At 38.2% G+C, this 16,674-nt stretch overlaps 1 protein-coding gene across 1 annotated transcript; it reads right to left on the minus strand.

The window, feature by feature from the left end:
- Positions 1 to 5,452: 5,452 nt before the first annotated feature.
- On the minus strand, positions 5,453 to 16,027 carry eif4g2b (eukaryotic translation initiation factor 4, gamma 2b). The gene is made up of 21 exons (XM_081372421.1): positions 15,844 to 16,027; positions 15,092 to 15,200; positions 14,356 to 14,421; positions 14,138 to 14,278; positions 13,518 to 13,620; positions 12,735 to 12,866; positions 12,484 to 12,550; positions 12,207 to 12,358; positions 11,975 to 12,085; positions 9,888 to 10,070; positions 9,584 to 9,722; positions 9,333 to 9,496; positions 9,135 to 9,245; positions 8,696 to 8,824; positions 8,457 to 8,561; positions 8,149 to 8,364; positions 7,801 to 8,059; positions 7,350 to 7,554; positions 7,037 to 7,245; positions 6,811 to 6,932; positions 5,453 to 6,716 (listed from the first exon to the last, which is right to left on the minus strand). The coding sequence occupies exons 8-21, from the start codon at positions 12,288 to 12,290 to the stop codon at positions 6,651 to 6,653; spliced, it is 2,103 nt and encodes a 700-aa protein (XP_081228547.1). The 5' UTR covers positions 12,291 to 12,358; positions 12,484 to 12,550; positions 12,735 to 12,866; positions 13,518 to 13,620; positions 14,138 to 14,278; positions 14,356 to 14,421; positions 15,092 to 15,200; positions 15,844 to 16,027; the 3' UTR covers positions 5,453 to 6,650.
- Between the last annotated feature and the right edge of the window lie 647 nt (positions 16,028 to 16,674).

Below are 16,674 nucleotides of genomic sequence, written 5' to 3' on the forward strand. Positions count from 1 at the left end.
ATTTAAAGCTGGGTCAGAGGTCAACTGAAAAACTTTTGCTTCCTGTGGTTGTGCACCAGTTACGTTAAATATCTTTAAACACATTCAATACAAAAAAATATCCAACTTCCAGGCAGCTATATCGGGCACTTATAGAAAGTCTACTCTCAGGCACCTATAGACATACCTTTATAAAAGTACTAAGCAACTAACTAACTACCTAAATGACATGTTTTTAAAGCTTTATTATAAATATTATATTGACATATTTTTTATTAAAAAAAAAATTGTTGATGTCCTTGATGTTTTTTTTTTATCCAAATATCCAAGTGAAAAATGTATAGCCTAATGTTTAGCATGAGTGACAGCCGAGGTAGGCCTGCTTCCTTCTTCAGAGCATCCAGTGTTGTCTGTGATTTTGAAGGCTAAATAAACAGAAATGATCATTACCAAGTCACTTTCAAAGCAACCAGCCAAGTGCTATTGCAAGAAGCATGGGACTGAGAATCACAGGCTATGTTAGTCTATAGCGAAGACCTATCAGACAAAAATCTCCTCCTCCTATGAACCCACAGGAGAGATGTACAAAATGACAGGAAGTTATTTAAAGCATCCTGCCATTTTGCTGATTCACATCATTTATTATCTCATCTGTAAATTCCTGACTTAGAACATAAAAACATATTTCCCTGACTGTGCAGAGAGCACAGGAAATAAACCATGACACAAGGTTTTGACTGGGACTTTCAATATTCTTCTTCTGACATTTGAAGAGGTTTGTGTTCTCTGCTCCTTTTATATCACTAGGTTGTAGTCACAAAATGTTACAAGAAAAACCGTTTTTGTTCAAATGGCAGAATCAAATTGAATTGTTGTTAGGCATTTAATGTTTATAGCAAAATCACAAACAAAGCTAACTAGGCCAGTGGAACTTGTCCTATTTGTGCTGCTTCACTCTGCTTGAATAATAGAGGGGGTTGAGTTTCCATGCCTAGTCTGTAAAGTAAAGGGAATCAATACTTGTAAACAGTGTTGGGGGTAACAAATTCCAAGTAACGTGGGTTACGTAATCAGATTACTTTTTTTCAAGCAACAAAGTAACGCATACTTTTCAACTTACAAGTAAATATCTGAGTTAATTTTTCAAATAAGTTACGCAAGTTACTTTTGTCCCCCATTTATTGACTGACACCTCTCCTGTCCCCATGTTTAGAGAAATCGGGAGTAAATGCTGAGGCGTTGTGTAAACATGATGGTTCTACACTATTGCGAGCATGCATTTACCCATCCCACTTGCTCAAAAACAGATTAAGTATCCTCAAAATGAATAAAAACAGTGAAATGCAAAACCCTGCAATAATTAAATGATATATAACACTATATTTCACTGTATAAATGTATTTAATCTCACTTTATTAACTAATGTCTTTGCTGCTGACCTCAGATGATCAGGTAAAGCGCCCTCTACTGTACAGGTAAGATTTTGCATTTCGTTCAGTCTGGGGCTTATTCATGTAACTTTTGATGTGAAAGGCCCTTTACATGTGCCAAAAATAGAACTTTCCTCTTATTAAAAAACAAAGAAGCAAGCCCAGCTTAGTTGAGAAAAAGTAACACAAAAGTACAGTAATACTACTTTCCATTAAAAGTAACAGAATTATTACTTTTTTAGGGAGTAATGAAATATAACGCATTACTTTTAAAAGTAACTTTCCCCAACACTCATTGTAAAGGCTCTGGTGTTATTGAGGTAGACTATTATGGTAGGGCCATAATGCAGAACCATTCTGAATAACAATTAGGTAATTCAGTCATTTGTATGCTATATATCCATTTTAGCATGCTAATCACTTTTAGAGAGTGTTTCAAACATTTGTTACAAGTTGCTTGTAATTTAACAATGATCACCCTGAAGGTGTGATAATGAGTCTAATCGCAAAATATAAAAAAAAACATGGACATAAAATATTGATTTGATTTTATACTTAAACATTTCTTTTTAAATTAATCTAACTAAAATAATCTAATTTTAAAAACAATATTAGATATATGCGATTGACCAATCAGAATCAAGTATTTCAGAGACCAGCGTAATAATGCAGTGTATTAAATAGTGGTGCTTGTAAATAACCTTGAACTTTGGCAAGCAATGTGTCCAGCACTGATTGTAGTTCAAACATGAATGATAACTAAAATTGTGTGGTTTATTTTATGGAGTGCTATTATTTTTCCAAGTGACCAGGCTCAAGATTTTTGCTTTGGTGGACAATAAAATGGGAAATTGCCAAGAGACTTATGTAGGGTGAGCCATTTGTAATGATCAGAAAATTATAGACACTTTTGAGGAACCACCCAGACACCATAGCATCTTGGTAGCGAAATTTATCTGCTAAACACCACTCACATTTGCATCAGAAATGTAAAAAAAAATCTAGTCAGTCTTCAGTCCTGGCATCATTACCAATATGCTGTGAACCCTAACCAGCTTATTTCAGGATGTTGAGAGGCACTATGGTGCAATTAGTCAAGGAAGAGGAGAGCTGTGTTACAATCCTTGTGGTAGCATAGAGTTTCTGCTCCCTCTGTGGTGGTATAACATTTCCTTATAAATAATTGAACTAGGCTGCATGTTGGTGAGTCTCCTTAGTTCCCATTGCATGCACTTCTACAGGAACTCTGGGCCGACAAGAGCAAACCAAACCAAAAAAAAACAACACTGCTTTTTTTTTTATTAAAAACTTCTCAAAAGTTGAAGTTTGAAACTGGTTTCAGTGTCCAGTCAGAACGATGACCCTAAGGGCCACCTCTCATGGACAGCTCCAGAATCTGACTCCAATGAAGACCTATGCTTCAGACAGCGGGATTTTTAAGTCCCTTTCTCACAGCAGCAACAACATGGGGGGACGATTCGAAAGCATTGAGGAGATTAAAGGAGTTTCAAAACCCACACACCCTCCTCGAAGACCTGTACGTGCAGTCCGACCCGTCAGTGCTCTGAGCGCCAGCGGATCCTTCCTGCAGATCAACCACCTGCAAGGAGAACTAGTGAGGAAGAGGAAGGTAAGTGCTGACATGGGCACATTCTGAACATTAGGGTGTATTTATACTGAATCAATAGAATTCTGTATTTGAGGATTGACTTTTTCACTTAATCTGCCTCATGTTTCAGAACATTGTGAATGACGTACATGTGAAAATTAGCTTGTAATTAAGTCATCTTCAATGCCAGTAAAATGTACTTGTATTATCATGTTTAAGTTATGTTCAAGTTGAAGACAATATGTTTTTCAGTACAATTAATTATATACTGTATATATACACATATAATTACAATGACCTAATTACATATATATACATGATTATATATATACATAATTCTTATATATGTATGTACACACATTTTCCTTTAATACAGAGTAAACAACTTAAAAATTCACACAAAAGTAAAGACGTGTGCATGTATGTATATATATATATAAAAATATATATATATATGTGTGTGTGTGTGTGTGTGTGTGTTTGTGTCTATGTTGTTTGTATGTAGTGTCCACAGACATTTTAAGCAGCAAAAGCTGTTAAATTAGTTATAATAAGAGTTAAAAAGATACTAAGTATTTGAAACGTTCTCCATCAGTACTTTGTGTCTTGGATGCCGTGACCCTCATTGTCGCTTTATCTCTGTTCAGGAATGTGAGGACCTGAAAAAGGAGAACAAGTATCTGTCTAACGAAATTCACATGGAAAGGATCATGATGAGAACTGAGAGTGAGCTCACCATGAGAAACCTGCGGAATCTCAACCAGGAACTCCAGGCCCAAGTTAAAGAGGTGTGCACATTAAACATCTTGAAATATAGAAGAACAAGTAATAACCTTGTAACAAAAAATAATAATAAAAAATTTCTTTCCTTTGTTATAATAAGCTGAAACAGAAGCTCTATCTCAGCCAGCAGAGGGCGACACTGTTGTCCAGGGCAGCGGAGGATGCTGATAGAGCTCGAGCAGAGGCGGACAAGAGCAGGGCACTGGCAGAGACCCGAGCACTAGAGATCAGGCAAGAAAAAGATCTCACACTAGCTGACAAAACACGGCTTGGCGAAGAACTACAGCTGCTGAAGAAAGAGGTGCACATGCAATATCATGAAAATATACACAGGATGCAAAATAACTCTATGGCTCTACTGAAATTAAACTAATTTGCATTCTGTCATCCATAGCACAAAGATGTCCAGCTACTTTTAGCACAGGCTGAAAAGAATTACTTTGAGACCAAGCTTAAACTAGACAGGGCGTCAGGAGAAAAGCAGACTTTCCTGGAGGAGAACAGAATACTGGAAGATGAGGGGAACACTTTACGACACAAACTGAAAGTACTGACTGAGGAGAATGTGAAGATAATGGAAAAGTAAGCTCAAGAGCATTCAGCAGTGCCATTTATCTTTTTGTAATTTAAGCAAAAGATCCTGGCTGGCATGCCAGAATTCAGGCCATTATAATGCAATAAAAGCGAAATAGGAACGGCTCATGATGCCTGGTCTGTCTCCTCTGTAGGGAGGTGAACTCCAGACGCAGAGCTTTGGTTGCTGAAGAGCAGAGTGAGAGGGCCAATAAAGCCCTGCAGGAAGCGGAGCAGGAAAGACATTTAGTTGAGAAGGAGAGGCAGGATCGCACCAGGGAGTGTCTCAGCTGGAGAGAGAAACACCAGGCCCTGGCAGAAGTCATCAGAGCCCAGGAAGAGCTGAAGTCCCTGAGGCAGACCAAAGCCGTAAGTCCTCCTGATTGTAGGGTCAATCCAGTTCCTTTCGTGTTTATCATCATTATATACAAGTGAATTTTACTTACATCTTATTTTATATATTTTTTACTTGTCTTAATCATCAAATTACTCTTTAGAATGTTCTTTGATGGCATTAATAACACATACTCACGTCTCACCTCAGTGTCAAGCTAATATTAAGAGCTACTTCCTGTGTATGACTGAAAGCGACCAGAGGGTTAAGATCCTAAAAAATCAAGACGGCACACCAAGGAACTTCACGGTAGTTTATCTTTTCAGCACATTATTAATAAAATAATAAACGTGTATTTTTTATTATTATTAAACAATAGCATTCACCAATATGCCCCCAACAGGAAGGAGACCCTGTGTATATCTCCACACCTGACCTCAACAGTGAGGATTCAGAGAAAAGGTCAGGGAGGTAGGTCTTTTTATTTTGTTTTATTTTATTTTTACCAATGCTAAATTAAGACAAAAAAAAATAAAAAATGTCTTGACTTAATTTGTCTTATCCCTTCAGCAGAACAATGTACAGGGTGGCAGCACCTCGAGTTGGAAGAGACACTGGCCCCTCCCACTTCAGTGAGCTGTCACCAATGGCAGACTCCCACGATTCTGGATTTTCGAGGAGAAACAGGAAAGTGGAATATTTCTGGATCCCCACTGATGAGGAATAATTGCACTTAAAACACTTAAGCTGATCAAGTTTTTCCTTTATTGTAAATTCAGCAATAGTGGTGAATCCAGCACTAAACAGCCTTATTATGACATGATCATAAGCCATTTCATTTGACAATTGGATCAGTTAACATGCTGGCAAATGTAAGTACAACAAGATTAACTGTCAAATACAATTAAACACCTGTCAATAAAAGGTTGTTTGAGAACCCCTTATTGACAAGGGCAAAAGCCTTTCCCCTTTAATGGGCATTAAGGGTTTTCATTTACGTTTAATGATCAATTAAAAGGCAGGTTAAAATAATCCACCTGTTTGAGGGTTACGATTGGAATAATTTGCAGCAGATCATTGGGACCTGAAGGGCAACATTACTACAGCCATCAGACAGAGAACACATCTCTTGTTACCTTGTCAGACCACACTGCAGACAACATTAAGTAAGGCTGGGGCAGCAGAGGCATTAAGTTGACACTAGTAGCTTGATATCGGAATCTTCAATGAAAAATACTTAAACTACTGCAAGCTGAAATATTAGGTAGTGTGTTGTGCAAAACTGAATGACTATGCAGTTGTTCTGGATCTTAATTCAAGACTAAAACTTTAGACATATCAGAAGCCTGTACTAAATAACGCTTATTCAGGAGGTAGAAGTGGAAACTGCTAACAAGTTACAGTGATTACAGTTTTAGATGTTTAAATCATGCAAGAGGGTTGAAGGATATTGCAACCGACCCAGAATAACACCAAAAGTGTCTACAGCGTAACCTATGAAGGCCTTTCAACTAGCATCTCATGATTAATGTTAACCAATCCCCCAGACAGACTGCAAACAAATCATTGGTTCTATATAGTGACTGCTTAACTTTCGCAGAGACATCGAAAGGTTTTCTGTCCTGTGTCTTGTGAAACAAAAACAGATTAAACCAGGCAGAACATGTAAGGAAAATTTGACTAACACTTTTTCTACTGAAAAAGCATAATGGTTGATCTATCATCTAAAAAAACCCACAACAAGCCAGACATTGGTTAGGATACAAGCAAACCAAGACATTATGATATTGGTATTACTATGCCTTTCGTTTAATTCATGAGCCTAGCAGCAGTGTAATAAAGCTGTCTGAGTGTGAGCTACTGCAAAGAGTGTGGGAACCAAAGAGAAGACAGCAAGTCATGTAGCAGGAAATTAATATGTACTATGAGAATTAGTCCCTCCTCAGTCGGCTTCCTCCTCTGACTCCTCTTCCTCAGCCGTCTCAAGCCAAGTCAGCCACTGGTTCACCTGAAAAGAAAAATAATTGTAAATGTACATGCTTGTACACGAGAGAGAGAGAGAGATAGAGAGATGTTTGTGTTTGCAGTAGTTAAATAAACACCTGGAATAAGGCTTTTCCTTTTCCAGGAAATTCTTGGGAAACGTCTTCTTTCCATGCAATGAAAGCTTCCTCCTCAATGATCTCCAGGTCATAAAAGTGGACAAAGTAGCGAAGCAACATACCTAAATTGCAATAAAAAATAAGAGCCTCATAACTCAAATAAGAAAGGCATGTTTTAATGATCTCAACAGGGACAGAACCTTACAAATCGCAGTAGTTTCTGTACCTTTTGGGAAAGCGTTGGAATTGCAGTGCACCTGCAGGGCGTACAGGGCACTGACCTGCAGGTCAGTGTGATCGTGGAGGAACTTCTGCATGACTGGCTTGAAGGCGAGTAATAGTTGCTTCTCCTGGTCCAGCTGCTCTTTAGTAGGTGAGGAAAGTTGCTCGTCACCTTCGGTCACACCAAGCTCAGCAAAGAAGTACTGCAGGAAACTGTTAAATGGAAAAACAGCAAGGCTTGTAAACTACAACATTAATAACAAAATCTGAGTTGCATATATCTGCATTTGTAGATGAGAAGATACAGTGGGCTGTACCTGGTCATAAGTATGTTGACGAAGCCCTTGTCTGTGTGGAGTTTGAGAGAAATATTGTCTTTGATCCACTTGTAGATGGTCTGAGGGGAGGGGTCTGCCTTGATTTGTTTCAGCAGTTCCTTCTCCAGTTTTAGCAAGGGGAAGAGGAAACTCAGACCTTTCCCCTCAAGAACCTCCAGCATACGGTCCTTATTCTGGTCGATTTCTGAGAAACAAAAATCCACTAAATCAATCCTATTTAATATCAAAATATCTAACAAATAAATAATAATAATAAAAATCTTTTAGAGAGGACTTGATATAGTAAAAACCAAAAAACAATTTTCACTGCTTTAATAAAAAAAATAAAAAAAAAAAAAAATAAATCAAATCAAATGCAGTGACTGACCAATGAAAGTCAAGTATTCCAGAGTTGTATAATAAAAACCTACAAGTGTAGGAGGAGACTTACCAGGAAGCATTTTCTGCATGTTGACCTTGCTCTGCTGAAAGAGATCTGTGAGCCACTCGCGGTCCTTGAGCTTGGAAGCTTGCTGCAGGCAGAGCAGGAAAAGAGGAAAGTGGTTGCCATTCTCCAGAGGATGAGCCAGTTCTGCCACACTGACCAGCTCAGCGATGACGGCTCGTGCTGCAAACTGGGCTAGGTATGACTTTACCAGAGGAATGTCCACCTCAATCTTAGGGCACTGATCCAAGACATTCAGCAGAGCCTGATGATGAAGTACAATTATTGGAATTAGCAGTGAAATGCTAAATGCAAACCTTTTGATTGCTTAAGAAATAAAGCAAGATAACTTACACACATGAAGTTTTCCCCAGTGATGAAGCCCTCAGTACGCAGTGTATTGATAAGAGTGCTAGCTTGTTCTCGGTCTTCATCAGTTCTCTCCAGAGAACAGAGGATGATCTTACTCAACATATCTGGCAGAAAATGTTTGGGAGCTTTCATCTCTCTCACACCAATGACAGCATCCTCCATGTTCTTGCTGTTCAGATACTCTGTCACAATGTTCTCCTGTTGTAAACAAAATCAGTGAACCATAAGAAAATCTCCAACAATCAGTGATAAATGCTTTGAACAATAGTACCACAAACAAAGATACCCACAGTCATTTTCAACAGTTCTTCCTTAGTAGGTGCTGGTTTCTTAGTAGTCTTCTGAGGTTTCTCCTGAATCAGAGGCGGGTTGGATTTCAGACCAAGTTGAGGAGGCTAAAAAGAACACATGAAAGATGAGCAACACACTGGCAAGATGAAATAAAAACCCTATAATAGCAATGAATTGCTCCCATATGTAATTAGTTGTAAAAAAGAGAGAGTTCAGCAAAGCTTAGAGAGATTTATACCTGTCCAAGTGGTGGAGTCTGTGTCCGTGGAGGCTGAGCACTGGGAGGAATCATGGTGGGAATCTGGGGCTGCAGTTTTGGCACTTGGTTTTTATTCAAAAGGAAGGACTGAGCAGGTCTAAGGCTGATCTGTAAGAATGGATCATGGAAAAACAAACATTGTTAGGTTAATTACAGAGATTAAAATGTTTAAGACAATTGAACCAATTCACACCCTCATATCTCATAATCGCAGTCAGCGGACTGGGTAGGAGTTCAAGAATGAGGGATAGGAGAGAAGCAAAAGGAGGAGATAAAGAAAAGGAAGAAAGAGCAGACAAAGAAAGAAAGAAAGCAAGAAAACTGCCATCCAGTTGAGTCCCTCAGAATAACGCGTCTTTTTATAATCACAGGGTGCAAGAAGTTTGGTTTTACTCAGTATTTAGTGTCTCCGGTTTACCTCATCTGCATTGAGCTGCCCCTTCTTGAAGCGTGGAGGCATGTCTTTAGATTGAGCTTGCTGCTGGTTCGAATGGTTCTGGTTTTGATTGTGAAAATGTTGATTCTGTCCCTAAGGAAATACAGTTCTCATAAACAAACAATCTCATAAACTGCTTTGAAAAAGGCAAATTATTGCTGAAAAAATGTTTATGCTTACCTGGTTAGACTTGATGAAAGGCTTCATACCCAAGTCAAACTGTGACTGTGGTTGGGAGGTCATATGTCCACTGTGGCCATTGAAAAGAGGATTTGTACGATGACGTCCTAGGGTGGGGGAAAATCTGTCCTGGATCACACCTGGACCAGTTCCTATGCCAATACCTGCACATATAAATGCAGTTAATATGAAGACATGGCACATTTATCAAGAGACAGTTGATCAATACAATTCACAGGTTCTTAACTCACCTGGAATCTGACCAAACATATCGGCCAATCCCCCGAGAGTTTCTCTGTCCAGTTTCATCCTGTTCGGCATGAAGGGGCCTTCTAGGAAGAAGTCCATTCTCATTCCCTGGTTCATGGGTGGAATAAAAACACCCAAATCCTTCACAAAAGGAAAGATAAAAACTTCAAATAACCAACACTATATAAACTTCAGTATATATAATATATAAAAACATCAGTTTATAATAGCAGTCAATGACTTCTTAGCCTAAAAATATTTCACAGTATTTTGTAAAATATGAAAGAAAAACCACCACTGACTCACCTTCACTGCATCTTGACGAATCTGGTTAATCGTCTTTGGTCCGTTGTCGATGAAAGCTTTGCGAGGAACCCAATTGTTCTCTCTCAGCTCCACAGTGTCCTGCAGTAGGAAACGAATCCTTGCAGGCAAATCCTTGTTGTTCATTAAGGATAGCATACGGCCAAAGTACTGATCCATTAAAGACTGTGGGAAAGGCAACAATAAATGGAGTATTCCCACAAATTACAATCATGCTACTCAATGACATCCTCTTAAAACTGCTTTAGAAAAAAATTAAACCTCAGTCTAAGTCTAAAAAGTCACAATGCCATTATTCCAATCAGTCATGGTTTGGCTCTTTCAAATATAAGGCCAATTTCAAGAAAACTGAACAATTTTGGAACAAAGTGAAATTAAGCAGTCCATTCTAGAAAGAACAGGAGCCTGTGACAATTGTTTTATGATTGAAACTAGGGGTGGGCCATATGGCAAAAATATCATATCACGATTTTTTTCAGGAAAATCACGATTTTATCACAATTCTTTTTCATGATGGTTTTACTATTTTGCAAGTGACTGAGCATTACAGTTAAACCAATGTCCCTATTTTATAACCAAACAGTTGATGTACCCCAGTGACTTCCATATATTTTTTTTTTCCTGCTATGGAAGTCAATGGGGACAAGCAACTTTTTGGTTAGCGCCTTTCTTCAAAATATCTTCTTGTGTTCAGTATACGTACAGTATAACATAGTATAATATACGTCGCGTTGTACAGTATGTTGAGACGGAGGCGCCAGAACTGCAACTGATAGAATGCACAATACTTCTTAAAAAGCAAATTGTGGAGACATTTTAATCATCCACGATCAAAAATCATGATATTGCACACCCCTAGTTGAAACTCATCCCTTACAATCACAAACACCTTAAATCAAACCCTTAATACCTACATATGAGCATTAAAATCATATTTCTTCAATACATTTAACTGATATAATTGTGTATTTTAAACTTGCACTTCTACTTGTTTTTCAAGTTTTTACTATTTTTAATGATCTTGTTACATGACATTGATGTTTCCATTCATCAGTCAATCCTTTCCAATGGTGAATAAGAATAGTGACCCTCTGGGTCCGAAATTAACTTTTTGGCTCACCTGCCACGGGGACTGGTAGATGAAAAAATCCACCAGCCAAGCATATTTTTTACCGGCCAAAATAATAAACAGCCTTTTTTGTCACATATACATTCATTCAAGTACTTTTAATTGAGATTATAAGGTAGGCAAATTATGTTGAATACAAACGTAAAAAATTGTCCAGAGCAAAATTTGAAATGTATAATAAAAAAAAATCTTGCTGGAGTTAAAAAAAAAAAAAAAACTATATAAATTGATCAAATTATATGAAATATTACTATCATTGGGGTGAAATATTTTTATTTATTTTTTGTCAGTTTTGTTTCCTGACTCATGTGGAAGGGAAGGCAGAACGTCCTCGGTTAAGTTACTTACGTAACCTCGGTTCCCTGAGAGATAAGGGAACGAGTATTGCGTTGCAAACGCTATGAGAAAACTAATTTTATCGAGAAAAGAACGGCCAATATGTAACTTAAAGCAGAAGCAGCCTGGCCAGCGGCGGAGTATGCACGATCCGCGAGTGCTGAAGACGCTCTGCACGGCTTTTTTGGGGCGACCGCTTCTTCCAGTGGCGGGAGCTTCACATATCCTTTTTCCTCAGCGCCGTCAACAGATAGAGCGTTAACTGTACGTACACACCGCCGCCGACTTGAGCTGCATAGAAGCTCTGTCAAAAAGTACAGGAAAGCTTGACGCTTGTCCGCTCTGAATAGTGAGTGCGCGCGCGCGGCCGGGGCTCACTCACTCGCGCGCGCTCTCTCTCTCTCTCTCTCTCTCTCTGCTCGGAGGCAGAAGAGCGCGTGCGCGCTGACAATTTTATTATTTTGGTATGAACATTCACCCGCCACTGTGGCGGATAGCCTTTTGAGATATACTCGCCAAACGGAAAATCTACCCGCATTTGGCGCTTGGCGGGTGTTAATTTCGGACCCTGGTGACCCTTAAATGTTCTTGGGCCAGATGGTACCTTGGCTTTTTCATGGTCGAGTCTGGGCCCCACAGTCCTCATTATCTGACAGAGACACTCCAGATCCTCTCCCATGTCCTTGAGCTGGACCCTCTTCTTTTTCTCCAAAAGCTACAGAAAGTGTAGATAATGACTCATCAAAATCACTGACTCACCATTAACCAAAGAACAAAATGGAGTGGAACTAAATGATGAGTGGGATATGCTGAGCAAAATTGAGTAGGATACATACTGTTTTGATGCACTTATGAAGGATAGATTCATGGATGAGGTCAAGTTTTCCGAGTTCTCCGATGAATTTGATATTGCCAAGCATCTTGATCTTGGCAATGGCACGCTGCTCCTCCTCCTCAGAGGTGAGAGGGTTGTCTTGTTTGTCATAGACTTAATGCAGAGACATTTAAACATTAGAAACCTGCCACAGAGCATAATGCCTTGCAATAAAACAAAACAAAAATGTGTGTGTGGGGGGGGGGGGGGATGGGTTTGGCAGGGGAGAAGTGACTCACTGTCAACATTTTTGGCGCGGTTCTCAAATTCATCTTGAAGCTTGGAAATTAGAAGTCTTCTGAAAGTCTGCAGGGAAATACAGTTATGAAAATGAGTATGGTGCACAATGAGAAAATAAAACTAAAGGGGCAATTAGCTTGGTAACCAATAATTTGTTTGGAAATTAACAGCTCTTTCAGATTCAACAAACCCTCAAACCCTTAAGAAACAGATATGGCATTCAATTTATAAATGGCATTTAGGAACTCACTGTGCTCTGCTTTTGCGATGACTGGATTTCAGGTGTTGGGCCATCAAAGTTTGGTGCATCCTCTGCCAAACGCAGACATAGCTGAGCATAGAGTGAGCTGTATTTGGGCTCTTCTAGGGCTTTGTCTACGATCTACGGGAAACAACAGAATTAATATGTAGCCACCACAGGTATTTCAGTATTGTATGGTATGTTTAGCTATATTTATAGTTTTATTTCATTGTGTATAATCACTTTAATCAAGATGGTTTTTGAGTTTCAAACACGTATGAAGCTCTGTTGCTCTTTAAAAGGTAAGATTCAATACTAAAACATTCCTGAGAACTGTTTTTTTTTTTTTTTGAGTGGCAAAGTAATCAGGCTTAGAACTAATATCCAAGGAGGGTTGTATGATAGTCTAAATATTTGTATTATAATAACTAACACCACAACGAATCAATCGATTACATGAGCAAAACCCATAACTACCATTAAAAAGTTTGAGGTCAGTAAGATTTTTTTTTTTTTTTAAAGAAATTAAACTTTATTCTGCTGTTGTTTTGAACTTTAAGGAATCCTTAAGTCATGTTTCCACAAAAATATTAAAATACATAGGTTTACATAAAAAAAAGCAAAAAAAAAAAAGCATTGTATTAGAATGAATTATAAAGAATCATTTGGCACTGAAGACTAGAGTAATGATGCTAAAAATGCAGCTTTGCTATCACAAGAATAATTACCATCAGTTCAAATAGCCTATATTAAAATAGAAAAAAGCCATTTTAAATTATAATACCAGCTTACCAGCAAGATGATTCCTTTGAGGACAAGTTTAGAGTCTACACCCACATTGAGAAGCTCAAGGCATAGCTTGTCAAACTTTTCAGGGGTCAGCTTATTCAGTATGCTAAAAAGAGAAAAGCAACAGCAAAGAATAAACATCTTGTACCAGTTAAAACAAAGACCACAGTTTACCACATGTAAAGATTCGTGCTTATCTGAGCTTGAGCATCAGCTGACACAACCACAAAAACATGCTCAAAAGGCCAAGAGCACAACGAACAAAAGAGCTCAAAAACAGAGGCTTCTTTAAGCTCATCACTGCTGAACTGAATATTCTGAATCAACATGCACCAATGCTACATTTTCTATATACACTAATCATTTGTTAACATGTATTCATTACTTCAATTAGCTATTTTTTTCTGCCTTAAATTAATACATTTTTAGCTAACTGCACAATTTGTATAAGTACATTTCTGAAATGCATAACTTTGGACACAGTCACCTCTAATAACAGATCATTGATCACCCATGCATTTTCTGTAAAGCTGCTTTGAAAACGATGAGTATTGTGAAAAGCGCTATACAAATAAATGTGAACTAAATTTAATTTAATATTCACACTCCTTAAGGACACTTACCCTCTCACTTTCCTAAATATTCCATCGTGATGTTCTTTTTCATTGGAGGAGTTGACATTGGAGGAGTTGACATCTCGTCTAGTGCTTCGTGAAGGAACCCATCTCTGAACGCTAAGCCCTGGGGTTTTCCCCAGGTACTCGCTAAAGACAAACAAAGCAATTAGAGTCTCTAAAGCATGTTACAAAGCTGGAATGTTCTTGATTTTAGCATGGCATACCTGTTGCCGACAGTCTTGGGATAGTGCTGAGGTGCACCCCTACCTCCTCCTCCGCCCGAAGAAGCACTAGAACAAAAGCAATATTAGATTAAACAACTTAAAAATGCTTTTCACACAACCACCACAAACCAATACTTAACTGGCTTACAGTTATCCAATTTGTTGTGGTGTGGAAACCATTTTAAATAGCAAAGCAGAAGACAAAGGAACTAGTGGACCAGTTAATACACCTTATGACTTTTTATCTTTAACGTGGTAAGAACCCCAATATCTGAGTGACTCTCCCATCTTGATCAATTATTTCAATCTTCAATTCAAACATCCTTTTAAAAATTCAGGCAAATGCTTTACCCCTCTGTCATGAGTTAAGTTAAATCGACTGAACTGTCCACTTGCTCAAGGCGATTGGTGCGGCGTCAATGCAGATGCTCGGGTCTAAAACGCAACTGAACCAGTGTGCGATAGAGAGAAATGCCAGTCATTAAACAATGTTCATGGGTGTTTAATCTGAGAGTAGACCTATACATATCATTTTGACCTGAAAAGCTTCAACATTGGGAAATCCCATTTAAATAAGGTGCTTCAAAATGAAGCATTTTGCTGAACAAAAAATGATTTAAACATATTTAGGGCAACAAGTGTCTATATTTTTAGGCAATAGCTAAGCTGTTTCTTCTATAGATGTTAAGAAAGACTGGTAGCCAAATCCTGGCCAGTGCCTGATGTTTGATCTCACCTGAAACGAGAAGCACCCCCTTCTGCAATCACACTCTCCACTTTGGCGGCTTGACAACGAAGAATCTTCAAAAAAATTATAATCAAAGGGCGGGGTGGGGAAATCCGAACTGTATGAGAGAGAAAGAAAGTCAAGGAAACATGAGAAAACACAACTAACAGGTTAAGGAATTATTGCGTATTACAAACACATTTTGTAACATCACAAACATTTACTGGTTTCCTCTTCCTTAAAACGAAAAGGCCTACATCAGAGATTGAGGTTTGTTAGAAAACATTTTATAGTAACGTAACGAATATTTGATTGGAAACAAAATGGTTTTCCACCTTTCATAGCAAAATAGGCGAGACATTTTGCTTGATAACACAGTAACAAAGGCAACAAAGAAAAAACAGAAAACATGAAAATAACGCCTTTTAGTTTTCATTATTTTGAAAGCATGAAATAAGACCGAATCATTTAAGTTAACAACAAAACGTAAACATATATTTCAACATTTATTTGGCGTAATGGCTAGCTTGCGTGCTATCTTTGGTCACGTGGCATTTTCAAGATTCAGGACACGGAGAGAAGCCAAAATTATACATATATATTAATATGTCTAACGACTGACACGTATTTTAATATTTTATATGAACAGTAATAGATACAGAAACGCTCTCAGGTGTTTGTTCTATAACGACGCCATTTTCTGAATTCACGCTCTCACTCGAGCAGCCATTTTATCTTACGCTTTATACAAAAGAACCTACCTTTACTAAGGCAACCTCAGTTTGGATTTTGGTTTCGTTCTTCTAAAAGAGAGAAAAAATATGAAAATAAAAACAGATGTGTTGGGAGTATAGGGACGGTAACCGGTCAGGCACGATTGCAGCTCACTGTGGGTTAGAAATGCTATGCGCGAGCCTCCTCCTGACTGACTGCTTGACGTCACACAGGAACTTGATTTGTATTCGTCAGGATTTCGTTGTCAGTATTTTTCCGTTATTAACCACATAGGCTACAGATAGACCTATTATAGAATTGTCTCCTAAATATTCAGTTAAATTGTAATTTATTTTCGAATGTTTGATTTGATTGTAAACAAAACGATTGGTCTTGGCCATAAAACTATTTTTTGGTTGTTTAGTCCTGGGGCCAGTTGCATAGCCATTATGATAATGTTAAGACTGTGTCTTAAGAACTAGTACGAACAACTAGCAGTTAGTTAGGGGTAATCAGTCTTACTTTTAGGTATCAAATTAGACAAATCTACATTTTTTTATGTAACTGACTAAAAAAAGTTATGAACAAAAAAACTGATGACTAACTTGTAAGACTAGTCTTAGCAATGCAGTCGGCCCCTGGAGTGGACATTAACATTGCATCCCATGATTGTCACATTTTGGCACAAATGGTTTAATTGGCATGTGTCAGTGGATAGTAGAATGTGTCACTTAAAGGAACACTCCACCGTTTTTTCATATTAAACTATGTTATTCCCTTAACTAAGACGAGTTGATACCTCTCTTGTCTCAGTGCGTGCAATCAATCGCTCTAGCGCGGCGACACTTTGATAGCACTTAGCTTAGCTCAGTTCATTC

The sequence above is a fragment of the Scardinius erythrophthalmus genome, assembly GCF_964197995.2.
Source record: "Scardinius erythrophthalmus genome assembly, chromosome: 8".
NCBI classification, from domain to species: Eukaryota; Metazoa; Chordata; class Actinopteri; order Cypriniformes; family Leuciscidae; genus Scardinius; species Scardinius erythrophthalmus.

What these genes read in the sequence shown, in the direction of transcription:
- eif4g2b (XM_081372421.1), bottom strand. Translation starts at nt 12,290, where the DNA reads ATGCTTGGCAATATCAAATTCATCGGAGAACTCGGAAAACTTGACCTC. An exon ending in CTTTCATCAAGTCTAACCAG is followed by an intron (nt 9,246 to 9,332) that starts GTAAGCATAAAC and finishes GTATTTCCTTAG; the next exon opens with GGACAGAATCAACATTTTCA. An exon ending in TTCCAACGCTTTCCCAAAAG is followed by an intron (nt 6,933 to 7,036) that starts GTACAGAAACTA and finishes ATTGCAATTTAG; the next exon opens with GTATGTTGCTTCGCTACTTT.